Below are 16,842 nucleotides of genomic sequence, written 5' to 3'. Positions count from 1 at the left end.
TACGCAGTTAAAAACCAAAGCATATACCTACAGAAGTTTTGTTTAAGTGACAGCACAGAAGAGTACATTGCAAACAGGGAGGGCTTCAAAGACTTTGTTATGCTTTTAATGGTGCCAGTTTGCCAAAATATATAAATGTAAGATGAAAACCAAGTGGGGAGACATTGTCTCGAGGCCCACAGTGACTCATAAAGGGAAAAAAGGAGAAAAAGAGAAGGTTGATCAACTGTGTTGTCATCAAAGGAAAATGAATTTCACAGCAATGCAGATGAAACAGCAGACTTTGAGTACATAAATATGTCAAACCTTTAGAGATGGAAACAACCCAAACCAAATAGTCAATAAATACATTCTGTAACAGCCAATCACATCAGCTCTGTTCCTCCCATAAATATTATTATGCAGCATCGCAGACACACCTTCAACGTGCTTTCAAAGAAAACTTCAAGTCGTTCATTCTGAAAAACATTCAGATCATTGTCATCTCTGTGCTGCATTCGGGTCGGTTCAGGCTACATTTAGATGAAAGTTAGGGGATCCTCTTACATTAAGGGAGTGATTCGCCCACAATGAATGCCGATGATACGGAGGAAATGGGCCTTTGAGGTCTGAAGTGGAAAAGTCTGCTGCTGCACAGCAAATGATCTCCCTCAGACCAGGTCTTCACTTGAATGTGTGGAACAGCTCCACCGTGCACGAAACCACCTCAGATCCATTACTGTGGGATTGAAGTGTCGGCTCTGAACGTTAAAATGATCAGTGGGGGCTCGACAAATGATGCAACTTACATCTGCAGATCTACACGCTGCTGGTATGACCCTGCTGCTGATGCTTGGAGGTTTACATTTAACAAAAAGGATTGCTTTGCTTCTGGTTTAAACAGCTTCCTCCCAGTAACAAGCGATGCCATTTCCAAAGGTGATTATATCCAATTAACTGATGATAATTTACCAAGGAATTAATTCATGTCTAAAAGTACAATGTGCAGGATTGTTTTTCAACATTCAACAAATACACTGTTTTACCAAATGTTTTACCAAATCACTGCTGACGGAGCTCATGTGCGTTCTACATACTACACACAGACCTGTAACGTTAATTAGCAGCCGGAAGTGTAGGCTCCTATCAGCTGTAACATGAATACACAACACAGCTAGAGGTGAACAAACGTTACACTGCAGTAACGCTGATATGTGAAGATATGAGCTGGAACATTGGATAAACAGTGAAACCCCAGTGGTTCTAATTGAATGGGTGTTATCGACCTGCTAGATATTGATTAGAAGGGCTCTGGGGCCGTACTAAAAGGTTCAGAAGGCCTGCTTCAGGGTTCCCCCCAGGTACGACTATAACAAGATGCTGCCGACCTCTAGTGGAGGCGATGATCAGGGAGGGGGCAAGAAAAAGGCCAAGGTGGCAACGGGCGAATCGTTAAAACTGAAGGCTTCAAAAGGAACAGAACCAATGGGTGACGTCACGTTGACTACACCGAACCTGGAGCTTTCCTTCGTAACATACAACACATGCTTCACTTCCACAATGTGGCTGGTAGAGTTTGGCTGTTCGGAAGGTTTTAAACCGTAGTGAGAGCCAGCGATAATTCAGCATATTTGTTTCAAAGAGCTGAACTTAGTGATACAGCTTAAGCACAGCCAACCTGGTGCAGGGCACAACTGCATTGGCACTGTATAGAAAACACATGGAACCCTCTGAGGATAAGCAGTATAGAAGAGGGCTGACTGATAAAAAGGAATCGATCCGTCTGATATTACTCTGCGTGCATAGAAACTGTGAAATGAGCTTTTTAGCTGGTTTGAGAAAATGGAAACAAAACCTTTGTGACAACGTGGAGGCACCTTGAGCTCCACAATGTATCTACACGGGCCACACGTCAGCATCCAACTCTGCAAAGTTTGTCTGTTTAGTAGCATCAAGTTGTTGTAATGTAGGACCACAGAGAGGAGGAGCCCGCTGTCTGTGTGGCGCTGACCTCATTTAGTCTCTGTCTGCTTATTTCGCTGCATGTGATTGATAATTCTGGGGCGCTGGGCTCTCGGGTCGGGGCTGATCAATCAGTGGTGTCAGAGCATGACATTCAAGCCTCACGATGCCAACTCAAAAGGGCTTCCTCTTTTTGAAATGTTGGCGGATGCAAATTGGGAAATAATGTTGGAGTAGATGCGCACCGAATACCAAACGATGTAAAACCATAGACGTGTTAATGGCCAGCAGCACACACTCTAAGTCAGTGATGACTTATTGTACCAACTTACGTCTATAAGATATGTAACAAACAATGGGGTTTTTAACCCAACAATGTCCTAAACCTCAGCTCCAGTGCTGCTGCTGGACATTCGGAGGAGAACACATGGATGCATGATAGCATGCATAACAGCAAGTAGATAACTTGAGCTCCTAAATCCCAGCGTGAGAGCTTTTTAATGAAAACTTCTACAAACAATCTGCATCTCTGAACTCTTAACTGTGCTGAACTGCTTCCTGCTCACTCCGAATTGCTATGCACACGGCCAAGTGTGTGTGTGTGTGAGAAGGGGGGTACCAGCGTCAGTCAGTTTCCCTGCAGCTCGCCACCGAAGGAGAAAATGTGAATCTTTCTGCTCTCCGCATAACAACAACAACTTCTTCAGACGACCCGACTTCCCTGCAGTGACGGGGGCGTTATTGTCAGTGAGCATGTGTGTTTTTGTAAAGCTTGTTTGAGGAGCAGCAGAGTGAGTATACATGGTGCCAGCCCGCGGCCCTTTCCTGCCCAGCTAGGGTCACGGTTTCTGGGTGAGTTCGGGATCCGGAGCAGCTGCTTGGAGCATCCAGCTCTCTCGCGTATGGGAACCGCTTTGTGGATCTGCCCCTGTTGGACTGATTAGGCCTCACAGTGTCTCCGCTGGAGTCAGATGCGTTCATCCAGAGAACCTGGAGACTCATTTCTTCATTAATTAAAGGCAGCGGCGGCGGCCGAGGGGCCCGCTGAGCTCAGTGTGAAGCATTCATTTGACTTCTGAGGATGATGAAAACGGTTTGACGGGGTCCGTTATGAAAACTCTGAGTTAATATCTGTCTACAGGACGCTGTTCAAGTCATCATGCATTCAGCTCTTTCAACAAGGATTCATTGTCTTTTCCCGGTCGACACATTTTTTCTGTCTTGGCTTGCATAAAACACGAAATCTCAGGAATGTTGAAGGATGCAGGTCCAGGAGAGGTGGAGGCAGCAGGACATAGCCTCTCTCTCACCTGGTTTTCTTAGTTGTTTAATACTCAGTAGTCAGTACAAGATGCAGACATCCCACATCTGACTTCTGACTTCAATGTGTTGACAGAATTCCAGAGATGGTCTGAATTCTCTTCAAGGCCTCCAAGGCCAGTAAATGAATATTTGAATAGTGCAACAGAAACTATAGTAACACCATGTTTTATGCATGTGAATATCCTGTAAACACACACACAAACCCTAAATCTAGAGTAATAGTGCGCTGTCCTTTTATACCAGCCATGAATAATATACATATTGTGTCAAAAAAGACATTGTCTATCATTTAAAAAGGACTCAATTATTTAAAAGTGTTTCCTCTCAAGCTTCAAAGGTCATTCCTGCAGAACATGATGACCAGACTGAATGTCTTCTGGTTTTTTCTTACTGTGATATAATGGAATTACGTTTTTGACATCTTTCACTGGCTGCAGTTATTTTAGGAGAGTTTGTGATCCATTATCATCTTTACTGTCCAAGAGGAAAGAAGAAAGTTTCAACATTAAGAGCATGTCTGTCAGATAGTGCTGATGTCTTGTAGGGTGTCATTTATTCAGTCAATTAGTTTAAGATCCACACACACTCACCCATTCATCTGTTCATTAGTTCGTTATTTGTGTGTCACTCTGCAGCAGATGATTGCGGTTAATCTCGGATTCCCTCGCTCTCATATTTAGCGAATAGAGTCGTCGTGGTAACAGGATGATTACATCATTATCAGGTTGGTTTCACCCTCAAACCGACTACCTCTACTCTAGATCAAGTGTCACCCAAACTCAAACTGAAGCCCCGCCCACCTCGTTAGGAGCACCTCTTCTGATTTGTCAAAGCAGTAGAACAACAAGATGAAAAAATACATTATTTGGTTTAGAGCTGCAACTAACGATTATTTTAATAATCGATTCATCTGTCGATTATTTGTTCGATTAATCGATGAATCGGATAAAAAAATAAAAAATGTAAAAACATTAATTCCCAACCCTTTATTGAAAAATAGAACTGACTGTGCACTTTCTAAATATGTTTTGCACTAACAGATTGCTCCTTGAACATCCCTAAGTAAGCAAATGAAATGGACTAACTAAATAAACTAAATAAAAACTAAATAAACTAAATAAAATGACAACATACACACATTGCATGATGTATACTTTACAGCCGCCAAATTAAATATATTAGGCACAAAATCATGAATCATTGCCGTGGTGCTCCCGTGCCAGGCCATGTCACTTTTGCATATCTTGCAATCAGACATGTCAACCCTCCCGAATTTCAAAGCCCCTCCCGAAAATATCCCGGACCGACCTTTCTCCTGATTTCCACCCGGACATCAATATTGCTGCACCACCCGTCACTGGGCGCGCTGTTTCAGACCGAACAATAATAAAGGTTACACCCTGAAGTCGAGCGCGGCGATTAGAACCTAAAACCGCAGCACCCCCCCCCACCCCCCCCCCCCCGTTGCCCGCTAGGACCCGGTTGGTTTCTCTGCCTCCGCATGTTTCAGAACAGTATTACGGGTCTCTCCGATGGTCTTTCCTTTACCTCAGCTCTGCTCTTTTATATTTATTTTTCTTAGCAACGCTCTAAGACGCAACGCGTCTTAGCAATGTTTTTTTCTTCTGTTCTGCTGCGCGAGCGCTCAACTTTTTTTTTCTCAGCTCTGCGCGGCGCGCGCAACTTTCTTTTAATACTCAAAGATAATAGTCGCGCGACACAACGAATCGATAATGAAATTCGTTGCCAACGCTTTTAATAATCGATTTTAATCGATTTCATCGATTTGTTGTTGCAGCCCTAATTTCATGGGAGACTACAACTCCCATGATGCTTAAGGTCTCTGGTGGGTGGCGGAGGGGGGTTAGAAAAAGAAAGAAAGAGCCTTTCCCTGCATAAATTGCAGTATCACATTATGATAAAACTGGGTATCCTCTTTTCCATAAAATTGGGCGTCCAACAAAAGATTTGAATACTGAGGGAAAGAAAACGTAGGCATCTACTTGAAGTGACATTTATAGGACTCAGAAATAATGTTAGGGACATGCTTTCCATCCCCTGTGGAAATTACCCCCTTGAATGATTTATATATATATATATGCAGGATCATTTTGTCACCATGGTAACACTTGCCACACATCAGTATATGCAGGGAATTCCCTGTAAGAGAAATAAAACATTTACTTTTGTGTAAAGAGCTGAAACGATTAGTTGATTCATAGATTTGTTTACAGAAAACAGAATCATCAAAGAAAATTGTAAAAGAATAAATTGAATGAATTTGTCACCATCTGAGATACTATTTATCCAGTCAAGAGATCAGATTTGAAATGCGCCGACTGCGGGTCTGGTAACAACAGCCTCCTGTCAATCAAAGTAACCCCGCCCTAAAGCACATCCTGCTTTAAGGTATTTCTGTCCCCGACCTTTTTGGCCTCACGGACCACAGAATATTTTGCGGTCTGGTCTTCAAGGTGTGGCGCAAGACATAAACAAATTAAAAGATACCATCGGCCTTAAAACATCTACACATATAACACAGAGCGGGCTTTTACCTGACGGAATAAAGCATATTTTAAGTATGACTCGTGGTACTGCCTGGGAAGTTAAGCTGTAGGATCGTCTTTGTCTTTCCAAAGAAGGTCTCCAAAGATGTTCGTTTAATGCTCTTTTTCGCTGGCTTGTGAAATTTTTTTCACCTGATGGTCAGTAGAGAGAAGGCAGGTCAAAGACATGAAGGAAGGCGGCATTTAAGAGCTCAAATGTGAGTTTTTGAATGTTGGTTTAAACCAGATGTCTTCAGACATCTCGTCATGTCAGGGGAATTTTGTTGTTGTAGTTTCATGAGATATTTTATGTAGGCTAATTAACTAATTTATTAATAATTCAAATGTATGCTTGTAGTATTTAACCGTTTTAAAGGCGCATTTAATCTGTTTGTTGTATTAACACAAATACAGTCAACAATTAAAGGAATGCTAAAAGTATGTGACATGCTCACACTCACACACACACACACACACACACACAATGCAGCATGCAGCGTGGTGTTGCATGTTGTATTAAAGAGCAAATAGAGACAATCTGCCCTTCATGTGATTGCTCCTTTTACCCAGAGGACATTAACACTCACACACATGCACACACACAGTCGATGTGATTGGAGCTCTCACCCAGAGGACACGAACAAACAATCACAGATTGAATTCAGGGAGTGTTTACTCACCTGGTATGTGTGTGTGTGGAGGTCACAGAGTGGATGAGGTGCTCTGTATGCAGCTCTCTCACCACAGCTCAGCATAAAGAAACACAAGAGAAACCTCAGAATGAATTCCAGATTCAGTTCAAAGTTGAGTTTTTTTTCTTAAAAGGTTTTTCATCTATCGATTGGACAAACTGCTCAGCAGCACACAGAGTCAGCTGGAAAATACAACACCGCCTGAACCTACTTTCAAAGCAACTCATCTGTTCTGTATGAGACCCCCTCAACTTATTTAGGCAACTAAGGTTTCTACTTGACATACTGCTATTACTACTTATAAACAAATCAACAGGGATAATCACAAGAAGCACTACTCACTAGTCATCTCCACCTCCGTACGTTTGCCCCTTGTTCTCCGAGGAACAAGTTAAACAGACGGACGCCCTCGGCCTGTTTGAAGGCAGTGAACAAGGCCCCGGCTTCACTTGCCCCGGTGAATTACAATGTCAACTACATGTGAATACAAAGCAGCTGCAGGAGGCAATTCTGCTCCAAACCCTTTCTGCTGCACCCAGAACAGAGAAAAAAACGGAGAAATGAGCCAATGTTACAGTACAGCCTGAAGCCACTTCACCTCTAATTTACACAAGGAAAGGTAGTTCATCTGAAAGCCCCTTAATGAATCTGCAGAGCCCATTTTGCTCAGTGAAAGAGGGACTCCAAAACTCATTTGAGCCAGTTGGATGGTTAGATATATATATAAAGAGAGAGAGAGGGGGAGAGAGAGGGAGAGAGACATTAGTAGAAGCAACCATAGTAGCAGCGGAAATAGTAATAGCGGTAATAGCAGTAGTAACAGCAGCAGTAATGACAGTAATAACAGCAGTAATAGCAGCTGTAATAGGAGCAGAAACAACAGCAGTAATAACAGCAATAATAGCAGCAGTAATGGCAGTAATAGTAGCAGTAATAGCAGTAGTAACAACAGCAATAATAGCAGCAGTAATAACAGCAGTAATAGCAGCAGTCGGGTGTAGTGACAGCACAAGCAGTAAGATCAGTGATAATAGCAGCAGCAGACAGTAGAAGGTAGATGTGTATTTACTGTGATTTCATTGGTAGAAACAGTCTAATTAAGGAATCCAGATACGGTCGTTGTACAGAGGAGTCATTCCCTCCCAGTAAAGACTGTGTGATGATGGCGTTGTCCTCCTTCATGGATGGTTTGCCTATGTGCTCTCCCGTGGGAGTTAATATAACATGAATTGAACTGCTACGTCGTTTCCATGGAGACCTCACATCTAACTGTGTTTTGTCAAAGTGGCTAATTAGTTAATGAAGCGCACTGTGACGACGGCCCAGACCGAGTTTGCAGAGGAATTTGGCCGGCAGATACATTAATTCAACATGCCCCCTTCTTCTATCTCCCTCCATCCTTCTCCCCCCCTCCTCCTCCCCCCCCGTTCCTCTCGGTAATCAGTTCTGCTGTAATCAATTAGCAGGATGAGGAGCAGCAGAGGGAACAGGTGCAGCTAAATGTTAATGAATTCCTCTGTGGCTGTTGTCCCAGTAACACTGACTGAATATTTAAACTGCTCGTTGGCCCGATGACTTACACCTCAGCTGACGGAGGACGCACACACATCACTCTGAGTCTGGCTGTGTGTGTTAATGGGAAACATTTAAGGGATGTGGAGACGTCTGTGATACAATCTGCACATGTGTAATAGGCGCGTGTTTTGTATATTATGACGACCCACCTCAATTAATGCTGTGTGTGACAATTGTCCAACAGCAACAAGCATATACTCATTTCTGATTGGCTGGCAGGCACGGGTCTTTTAGAGTTGACCTGCACAGGTTGCTTCTATGTAAACAAACAAAATGGGTTGTGTGTGTGTGTGTGTGTGTGTCTGAGCCATGTTTGATGGCACAGTGTTACTTTTCTCGCTGCATTACATTGCGTCCTTTTTTGCATGCATTGATATTGTGTCCCTAAGATGCTTGGTTAAAAAACCTCTGCTTGTGTATATACGACACTACACACTCGCTGCCTCCAAAGAGTTGTTTGTTCCCATCTCCCCCATCCACTGCACCTTCTACGTCCTGTCTGAAAGATTAAAAGCAGATGGGGTGTTATTTGCATTATATTTTTCTTTTGGTAACATCACATATTTACACAGCTAACCTGTGTAGCGTTTGTGCGCTCAGTGAGCTGGGGTTTGTGGATGTGTTGCTGAGAGACAGAACAAAGTACATTTTCTCTTGATTTAACTTTCTGATGCCCTTTCATTGTCAGCGTGTTTGGAAGATAAGTGGCATGTAAAAAAAGATGCACTTTGACGAGTACAGAGGGAAACCGTCTGTGTTGTCTCTCAAACTGGAGTCTACGGATGAAGGAGCTGCTGTTAGTCTTCTAAGGGGACACTTCAGGGACAGTGACGCAGAAACAACTGTGTCCTTTAAAAAGCATTGATCCATAGTGCTACTAGTGGTTACACCTATATGTCAGCTGATGTTACCCACACATGAATTCAATTCAATTGATTTTATTTTGTATAGCCCAAAATTGCAAATTACAAATTGGCCTCAGAGGGCTTTACAGTCTGTACACATCAGAAAATTCTGAATCCGAAAATACGTAATTTCAAGTCTCTGGAGTAGTACTAGAACAATAAAAACCTGCACAACTAACATTCATTCATGACAAGGCAAAAAAGAGGGAGGAGTATAAATCATGTCTGACTTTTCTGATTCGATAATCATTGTTAATGTTCACCTACCGTACACAGAGGTTGGTGGCAGCTGCCTCACAGAGCGAGCACACTGGGGGCCGAGCAAACATCTGCTGTTTGTGTGTGTGTGTGTGTGTGTGTGTCAGAGGTGGGTTGTTAACATGCAAATAAAGCAATTAAAATGCATGCAACACACATACACAAGCAAACAAATATACACAGATTCAGAACAGACAGTATACGTATGTATGTATGTATATATATATATATTTATACACCGTTCCTTTTAACAGAAACATTCACTGTGAACAGGGAGACGCTGAGTTGTGCTCAGCATGGAGCCTCTCTGCTGAGTCACACCTTGCTGGGATGAAAGCACAAACAAGCTCAAACATACTGTGTCTTCACATGATAGCGCTGTGTTAACAGGCGTAAGACATTTTAAATCCCTTTAGCGCTGTTTCGTATTTCCATTGATGAGGGTATAACCACACAAAAACACATGCTTTCTTGTTTTGTCTGTAGTGTAAATATGTAAGAAATGGACAAGCAGAAATTCTCCTTGTTTGTCGCTTGTCTACAATGTGCATACAGAACTTCATGTTGATGTGGAGACTTCAGGACCCAGCATTCCTAGCAGTGAGCTTTCTGCATGAGCTCTCCAGGAGGCACCAAGCCTGTAGATATATGAAAAAGACACAAAGAGAAGCCAAGCCACTATCATGAAGATACACAAACAACCACAAAGTGACTCAAAATGACCACAAAAGACATGTCAAACTACTTTAATGAGCACTAACTACACCCGGCCTTCCCGTCCCGGGGCCTTTTGCCCCATGTGAGGGGGTCCGTTGTCTCGATGTCCGTCCATGTACACCGTGTTTGCGGCTCAATGTTCCCTGTCCTCGTTCTCTTTCAGAGCATCAAGGTGTCGTGGCAGCCGCCTCCGCCCAGCGCCCAGAACGGCATCATCTCAGCCTACAGGATCAAATACAGGAAGACCGGTCGTCGTGGAGACCAAGAGGCCATCGAACCAAACAACTTCTGGTTCCTATTCACAGGTGGGATTTATTTATACGAATATGGAGGAACGGGACTGAAAAAGTTCCAAAAAACAATGCCTTTTTAATTAAATACATTATGGAAAGAATCTGTAGGCTTTTAGTTATTAGAATAAAAAGAAGTCTTGTGCCTTTTGTACAACTGGTAGCAGTTGGGTTTATTCTTCATTATTCACAGTAAATCTATTCACAGACATCTATTCTGTATGAAAAGCACAGATGTCAGGTGACTCTCATTCACCTTTTAGGTCATCCTGATCCCAGCATTTGGCAGATGGGTGCATGGTTGGCTTACACAGTAACATTATACCTGCTGTGAGGACAACGTGTCTCTACCTGTGGACGAGTCCTCTGATATCATCCAAACTGTTGAATTACACATGGGCGTCAGCTTGTGTCTCTTTTGTCTTTTTCTGTTTGAATCTTTTTCTTTGGAAGAAAACTGAATTTGCATGAGTCTTAATCTGCATGTTTGTGTGTTTGTGTGTGTGTGTCAGCACTCAAACTGCCACCAGCTATTATTTCAATTTGAGGTTTCAGGATTTGAATGAAACTGATCTCCCTTTCATTATTTTTCACAAATGGTTATCTTCATGCGCCTTTCTGCGAAAGAAACTCATTCCCGAGTGGCAGGTGTGTGTGTGTGTGTATTGAATCAGATCTCCTCGCTGCAAGCCTGGCTGTCAGCTATTATCGCTGCTTTTTACTGTCTCAGAATAACAATCCAAATCTCAATAGATAACATGACAAATTGCTGCTGAGGAGACAGGTGTAGAAACCGGGCCAATTAAACGCGTCTGTTAGTCTGTGCCTTCAAGCTGCTTCATTTACACACTACGACACTACAGCGCCTTGTTTGTGGGTTCAGCAAGGAGACACTTCACTGTCTGAACAATCCAGACAGAACCCCATCGCAGTGGAGAACATCGACCGACTGACATGAGCCCCAGTGGGGGGGACATGGTGCGGGCGCCATGTGACGCAACAATCGTGCATATCGGTTGTGCGTTGTTGTGACGTTGTTGTGACGTTGTTGGTAGGAAACTCGTTGATGCGACACAGATGGAAAACGTCTGATCTTCTTCAGATTTTTTTCAAGAACTAATAAGTGGCTCAGCAGGAATCTGTGTTTATATGCAAACACATGGTTCTACGTTTATGGCATTGATTCTCAGGCATCACTAAGTGAAGTACGTTTCGTATAAACCTGCCTTTCTGATGTGACTCTGCTCTCGACTGGAGACGATCTTAAAGCACGACTCGTCCGCATTGACCTCGGACTTGCCTGCCTTGTTTTGGGATTACCGTTGGCCCAACGACCCGGTGCCACCGCTGCCCCACGCTGATCCAGGATCTGTTCCAGAACTGGCTGCTGAACGTTTCATCAGGTCCCTCGTGTGAGATCTGCAGCTAATGTTAAATGCCAGCATGAAAGAAGCGTAAGCTCTGTGATTAGCTGGTTGTTCGTTAGTGAAATCCAGCTCCCTTCATGTCCACACGCTTGTTCCTTTGACTTTCTTCTTGTTCTACTACTTCATTTTCCTAAAATACCACAGAGCCCTAACAGTGTTGGTGGGGGCTTGTCCACATGTCCACAGTTACCTTCTCTTTCTGTTTTGAGCTTCCATCCACGGACAAAATAGGGTTTCTTGACACTGAAAACTGGGTTTTTAAAACTCGGGCCGGCGTGAATGGGTTTCATTCATTTGAAAATTGCGTTTTTATCTTTTAATGTCAGTGTGTGTGCTGTTATCTCTTTTTTTGAGGCCTCGCTAATAACGGCACATGCCGTCCAACTCGGCGTGGCCAAATAACATGGACTTAAAGGAGGACAAAATGCACTCAAAGGCAAATCTCATTGGTGGACACTTTAAAGTACCGAATGAACACACCCACACATCTATCTTTTTCCCTTTCTGCAGGTCTAGAAAAGGGCAGCCAGTACAGTTTCCAGGTGACGGCCATGACAGCCAATGGGACGGGTCCCCCTAGTGACTGGTACACCGCTGAGACGCCGGAGAACGACCTGGACGGTAAGAACAGAGAGCAACTCAGAGGGCGTGAGGAGTGATCTGGACAACAGGATGCAAATAGTCCAACTGTCCTGACCCACATGTCAATATTTAAAAGGACAGACGGGAGGGGGGCAGGAGGGACGACAAGGCCGAAAGGAGAATTAGAGGGGTGGAAATAAAAGGAAAGGAAGGATGAGCAAATTCAATGATTTTCAACTACAGTAACAACGAAATGAAAATAAATACGTAATTTAATTGTCTTTGCAAGTGCAGATAGAAAAGAGACACCTCTTTCTGCCTCTTCTTTTACAGTTAAAATGTGGTCCATCGTCTAGGGGTTTAAAGACTTTTCAACTAACAATAAATCCCTGGAAAGCTTTGATGATTTTACAAAAAATAAACATGAATGTCAAGTGGAGTGTTTACTAATGTCACTAATTCATTTCACGATAACTCCACTATAGAGCAGTAGAGCAAACTCAGTTATGTTGATATCAAATTTGTATTTTTATTCAATCATCTCATTAAATATTCTTATAATACAGGTAGTTGCAGTCCAGCATCCGGGTTGGTTGAGAGTCACGGGGTGTACATTATACCTGTTTACATTGACGTGAGCCTTCTATATCACTGTGCACTCAAAATAACGCTGACCGTTACGTTAGTTGTCTTTAAGATTGACAGTTAGCAAGCAATAATGTTAAAGGTCAAAGGTGGCCTAGCACACTCGGACTGTAACATTATTTGATGATAAAGTACAGGCTCTCCTACCTTATTGCTTAAGTATACTGATAATCAATGTCAAATAAAGGGATGTTAAGAGGATCTTTACACTAGGTCTATGATGTTGTAAACATTCTTGAAGTGCATTGTAATTGTCTTATAGCCCCTAGAATTCATATATATTCATTTTACTTTAATTACCCATCATTAATTGTTATATAATGACTGATAAGGTCAAGGGCCATAATTGCTGGTCAATTCCAGACATTTTTGTATACATGTATATTTAAATATCATGAATACTAATATAGATGTAGGTTAATGTTGAGTGGACTTCATTTTGATTTTGTGTGAGTGAGTGACCATTTAGTCCAATTATGAAGTGAAATGGTACTTGACCTGGTGAAACACTATAATGTGTGTGTAACGGGATGAAAGGATAAAATAATAATAGAATCTCAGTAGGACGATGTCCCGGTCAGCAGGAACACATCCATGCTAACCGTGTTCCCAGAGCGGGACCCAGGGACCCCGTGATCTCGTTTTGATGGATTATCACTCAATTGAAGTGATATGAAGCGTCGTCCCACCCCCCCACCTGCCCCGAGGACAGAGAGCCCACTAATTCGATCCTGTGTGATACTGAAACAACAGACGGTGTCAGGGCTTGTTAGGGCTGAATCCGCAGCTAACAGGGTTAGCATCAGCGCTGCATTGACTGTGTGTGTCCCTGCAGAGAGTCAGGTTCCCGACCAGCCCAGCTCCCTGCACGTCAGGCCGCTGCCCAACAGCATCATCATGTCCTGGACTCCGCCCCTCAGCCCAAGCATCCTGGTTCGAGGCTACATCATCGGCTACGGCGTGGGGAGCCCCTACGCCGACACCGTCCGAGTGGACAGCAAACAGAGATACTACTCCATCGAGAACCTGGGTGAGGACCGGGGGGGGGGGGGATGCTAACCCGAACTCAGCAACATGTCACAGAAACATACTGTATATAGATGTGAAAAAGGGAAAAGCATAGACCATGATCTATTCAATAGATCTGCGTGATATTTTGGGGGGAGGGGCAAAGGGCACGTGGTGATCTGCTGCTTGGTTTTCACTAGGTGGGATAATAACACACAATGGTTACATCTTACTAAAAGTCCTCTTTCTTATTCTTTGCACGTTTCCCTACAAAAGTCCAGCAACACTTATCAACCTCCCAAGTCTTTTCAAAATAAACTTCCATGTTTACAGGAATCACATTAGTAAGACAAAATGATGGTGTAACACAAACATAGTTGAGTAAAACATCGTGAGAGACTTGTTTAGTTCAGGCAATAACGATGAGTTTGCTTTTGTAATAAATCGTAAAATACTTACTTTGATTTTGTCTAATATTTTTTAAATACATGGTTAGGTTTAGTAAAATATCATAAAATGCTTAGTTTAATAAAAAGATTTAACATTTGTTGTTTGGTCATCAAAAGGAGGCTAAAAGAACATGTTAGCATTTAACAGCTGACACCAGCCTACATGCGGGGATGGATGTCTGGATGATCGTAAATGTATATTTATATTTGTCACAAAATATAAAAAACGTGATTCCATCAACTCAAGTTTGAAAACGTACCTATCAACACCAAATATTTCATATTCCTCATGAATCCAGCTACAGCTGCGGACAAAGAGCCAATATTGACTCAGTGCCTCCCCGTTCTAGTCATTTATTGTGATGATGGCGTCCCCATTTAATTACCATCAATAATTCAAAGAAATGTAATAAGAAAGCAGCTTTAGGAGCAAATCTAATTGTGGAGGGACAGCCGAGAGAAAACATCCTCCCCGACGACTGCGACAAGCAATCTGCATTCCAAAGAAGACAATAACAAATAGGGTGGCGTTCCAACGCAGATGAAATTTCCCGTCTCAGGGCTCTTACTGGGAGTAATGGAAAAATAAAATGTGTAGCTTGCACACACGGGAGCGAACGCACACATGTACACGACATTTATAATTCATGGCGATCATTAATTGATGCGGCGAGGCGTCTGGGGGGCGCCAGCGTTTGCTTAACTGATGCGAGCAGTTTTCACGCTGCGTCCTAAACCAGCAAGTACCAACATACTACAGGTATATTGGGGGAAGAATGACCCTCTGCACCCAAACCCCCCTTCGGCAGGCTGGAAAACCAAGAGCAGTAATCAACAGTACGCTGTTTATCCAAGCTCTAAAAAACATCACTATTGTCACATGTGCTGCCAAAGCCAATTTCAAAATGTTTATAGTTCAGTCTCATTCAGAATCTCAACCAAATACATGTTTTCCTTATCTTTTTATCATTTGTAGCATTATAATTGTTTCTAGCCATGGTTGTGCTGTTTTAATGGAATTGCTGGACTGAAAATCGGAAAAAAAGGTAACGGCAGCCAAAATAAAAAGTTCAAACTGCTTGGTGTATTTATTCATTTTGGATATGTGAGAAAAGAAGGTCATCATAATCATCGTGAAGTCCAAATGAAACTGAGTTCACCGTTAACATCTAAATAGCATGTGGCTGAATTACACAGCACACCAAAGAGCACAAAGGTATAATGGACTATGACATTATTATTATAATCACACGGACTAAAGGCCGCTTCAAAAACATCGAGGCTAAAACCACGATAAGCGTGATCAAAGGAAAAAGGGCCCTCGCTCCCTCGCTCGATGTGGCCTCCGTGGGAACATCACAACAGGGCCTCTCAGCGCACACACGCCGTGCAGCTGACCAGCTAACAAGCACTACATTTTCACACACTGATGACAGGAGCTAGCGCACCCATCACACCGTAGTCATAGCTACGGGCACGATGTTGGGGTCAAGTGCCCGAAGACACATCAACATGTGAGTGTGTGGAGGTCCTCTGATTGAAAGACGCCGTGCTCTCCACTGACCCACAGGCAGGCGATTAATCCCAGCATTAGTCAGAAAAATGTCTGCAAATGATTTAGCTGTTTAACAGTAAAATAAAGGTTTTGCTGAAATGTACACAAGGGAAGCAAAATAAACTGACTGCTTGAAACGTACTATTGGTCCTTTAAATCAAATAATGATTCTCTTTTTGTCTCTCTTTGCTCTCTCTCCCTCGCAGAGCCGAGCTCGCACTATGTGATCTCCCTGAAGGCGTTCAATAACGCTGGCGAGGGCGTCCCTCTGTATGAGAGCGCTGTCACCCGATCCCTGACAGGTACAATCACACACACTGATAATCACAGTGATCCTGTGCTTAGGGCACACTGCTACATGCGAGGAGGAAATATGAGAACAGGCCACACATCAGTCACATGATTACATCAGTTATGTCAGTAGATGATGCAGTGCTGTGATGTGACCACAGTACTACTGTGCCTAGAATAATAATGGCCCTGTGTAAACCTGTGATCATCTGATGTACCTCACTTCCCCACTCTTCAGGCAGATTAACACTTGCATCCTTTTTGTCTGCAAAGATCATAAGCGCTTTGGTTTTTAACTTCCTGGAGGCAGTGTTTCTCTTCCTGTGCCTTGTCTGCTGCATATTAAAGGAAGAAGAAGAAAAAGAAATGAAAGAAACACACTGGGACTATTCTTTGGGACACCTATTGGAGTATTAAGATGGATTAAGCATTAATATATAGTATAAATAGTTATTACAACCAAAACCATTTTTAATTAACTTAACATATACAACATTACACACATGTATACACGTATAAGTATTGAGAATTTGTTTCATGTACGGTTCTGAGTAACTCATCTAGTGTTCTAGAGGAGTGTATCCGTAGAGACAAGCAGCAGAAAGGCAGCTGGTTTCCTAAATATAGGCTAGAATTCT

General features: G+C 42.8%; 1 protein-coding gene across 1 annotated transcript in view; it reads left to right on the top strand.

The window, feature by feature from the left end:
* Positions 1-16,842, top strand: part of dcc (DCC netrin 1 receptor) — a gene marked incomplete at its 5' end in the record, with an annotated part of 125,466 nt that overhangs the window by 50,862 nt on the left and 57,762 nt on the right. The window contains 4 exons of the mRNA XM_062558781.1: positions 10,121-10,262; positions 12,185-12,295; positions 13,737-13,931; positions 16,120-16,215. Coding sequence (XP_062414765.1) covers positions 10,121-10,262; positions 12,185-12,295; positions 13,737-13,931; positions 16,120-16,215 — 544 coding nt within the window. The remainder of the gene's footprint in view (positions 1-10,120; positions 10,263-12,184; positions 12,296-13,736; positions 13,932-16,119; positions 16,216-16,842) is intronic.

Source organism: Pungitius pungitius, chromosome 18 (genome assembly GCF_949316345.1).
Source record: "Pungitius pungitius chromosome 18, fPunPun2.1, whole genome shotgun sequence".
Lineage (NCBI taxonomy): Eukaryota > Metazoa > Chordata > Actinopteri > Perciformes > Gasterosteidae > Pungitius > Pungitius pungitius.
This window is presented reverse-complemented; position numbering and strand designations above follow the sequence as displayed.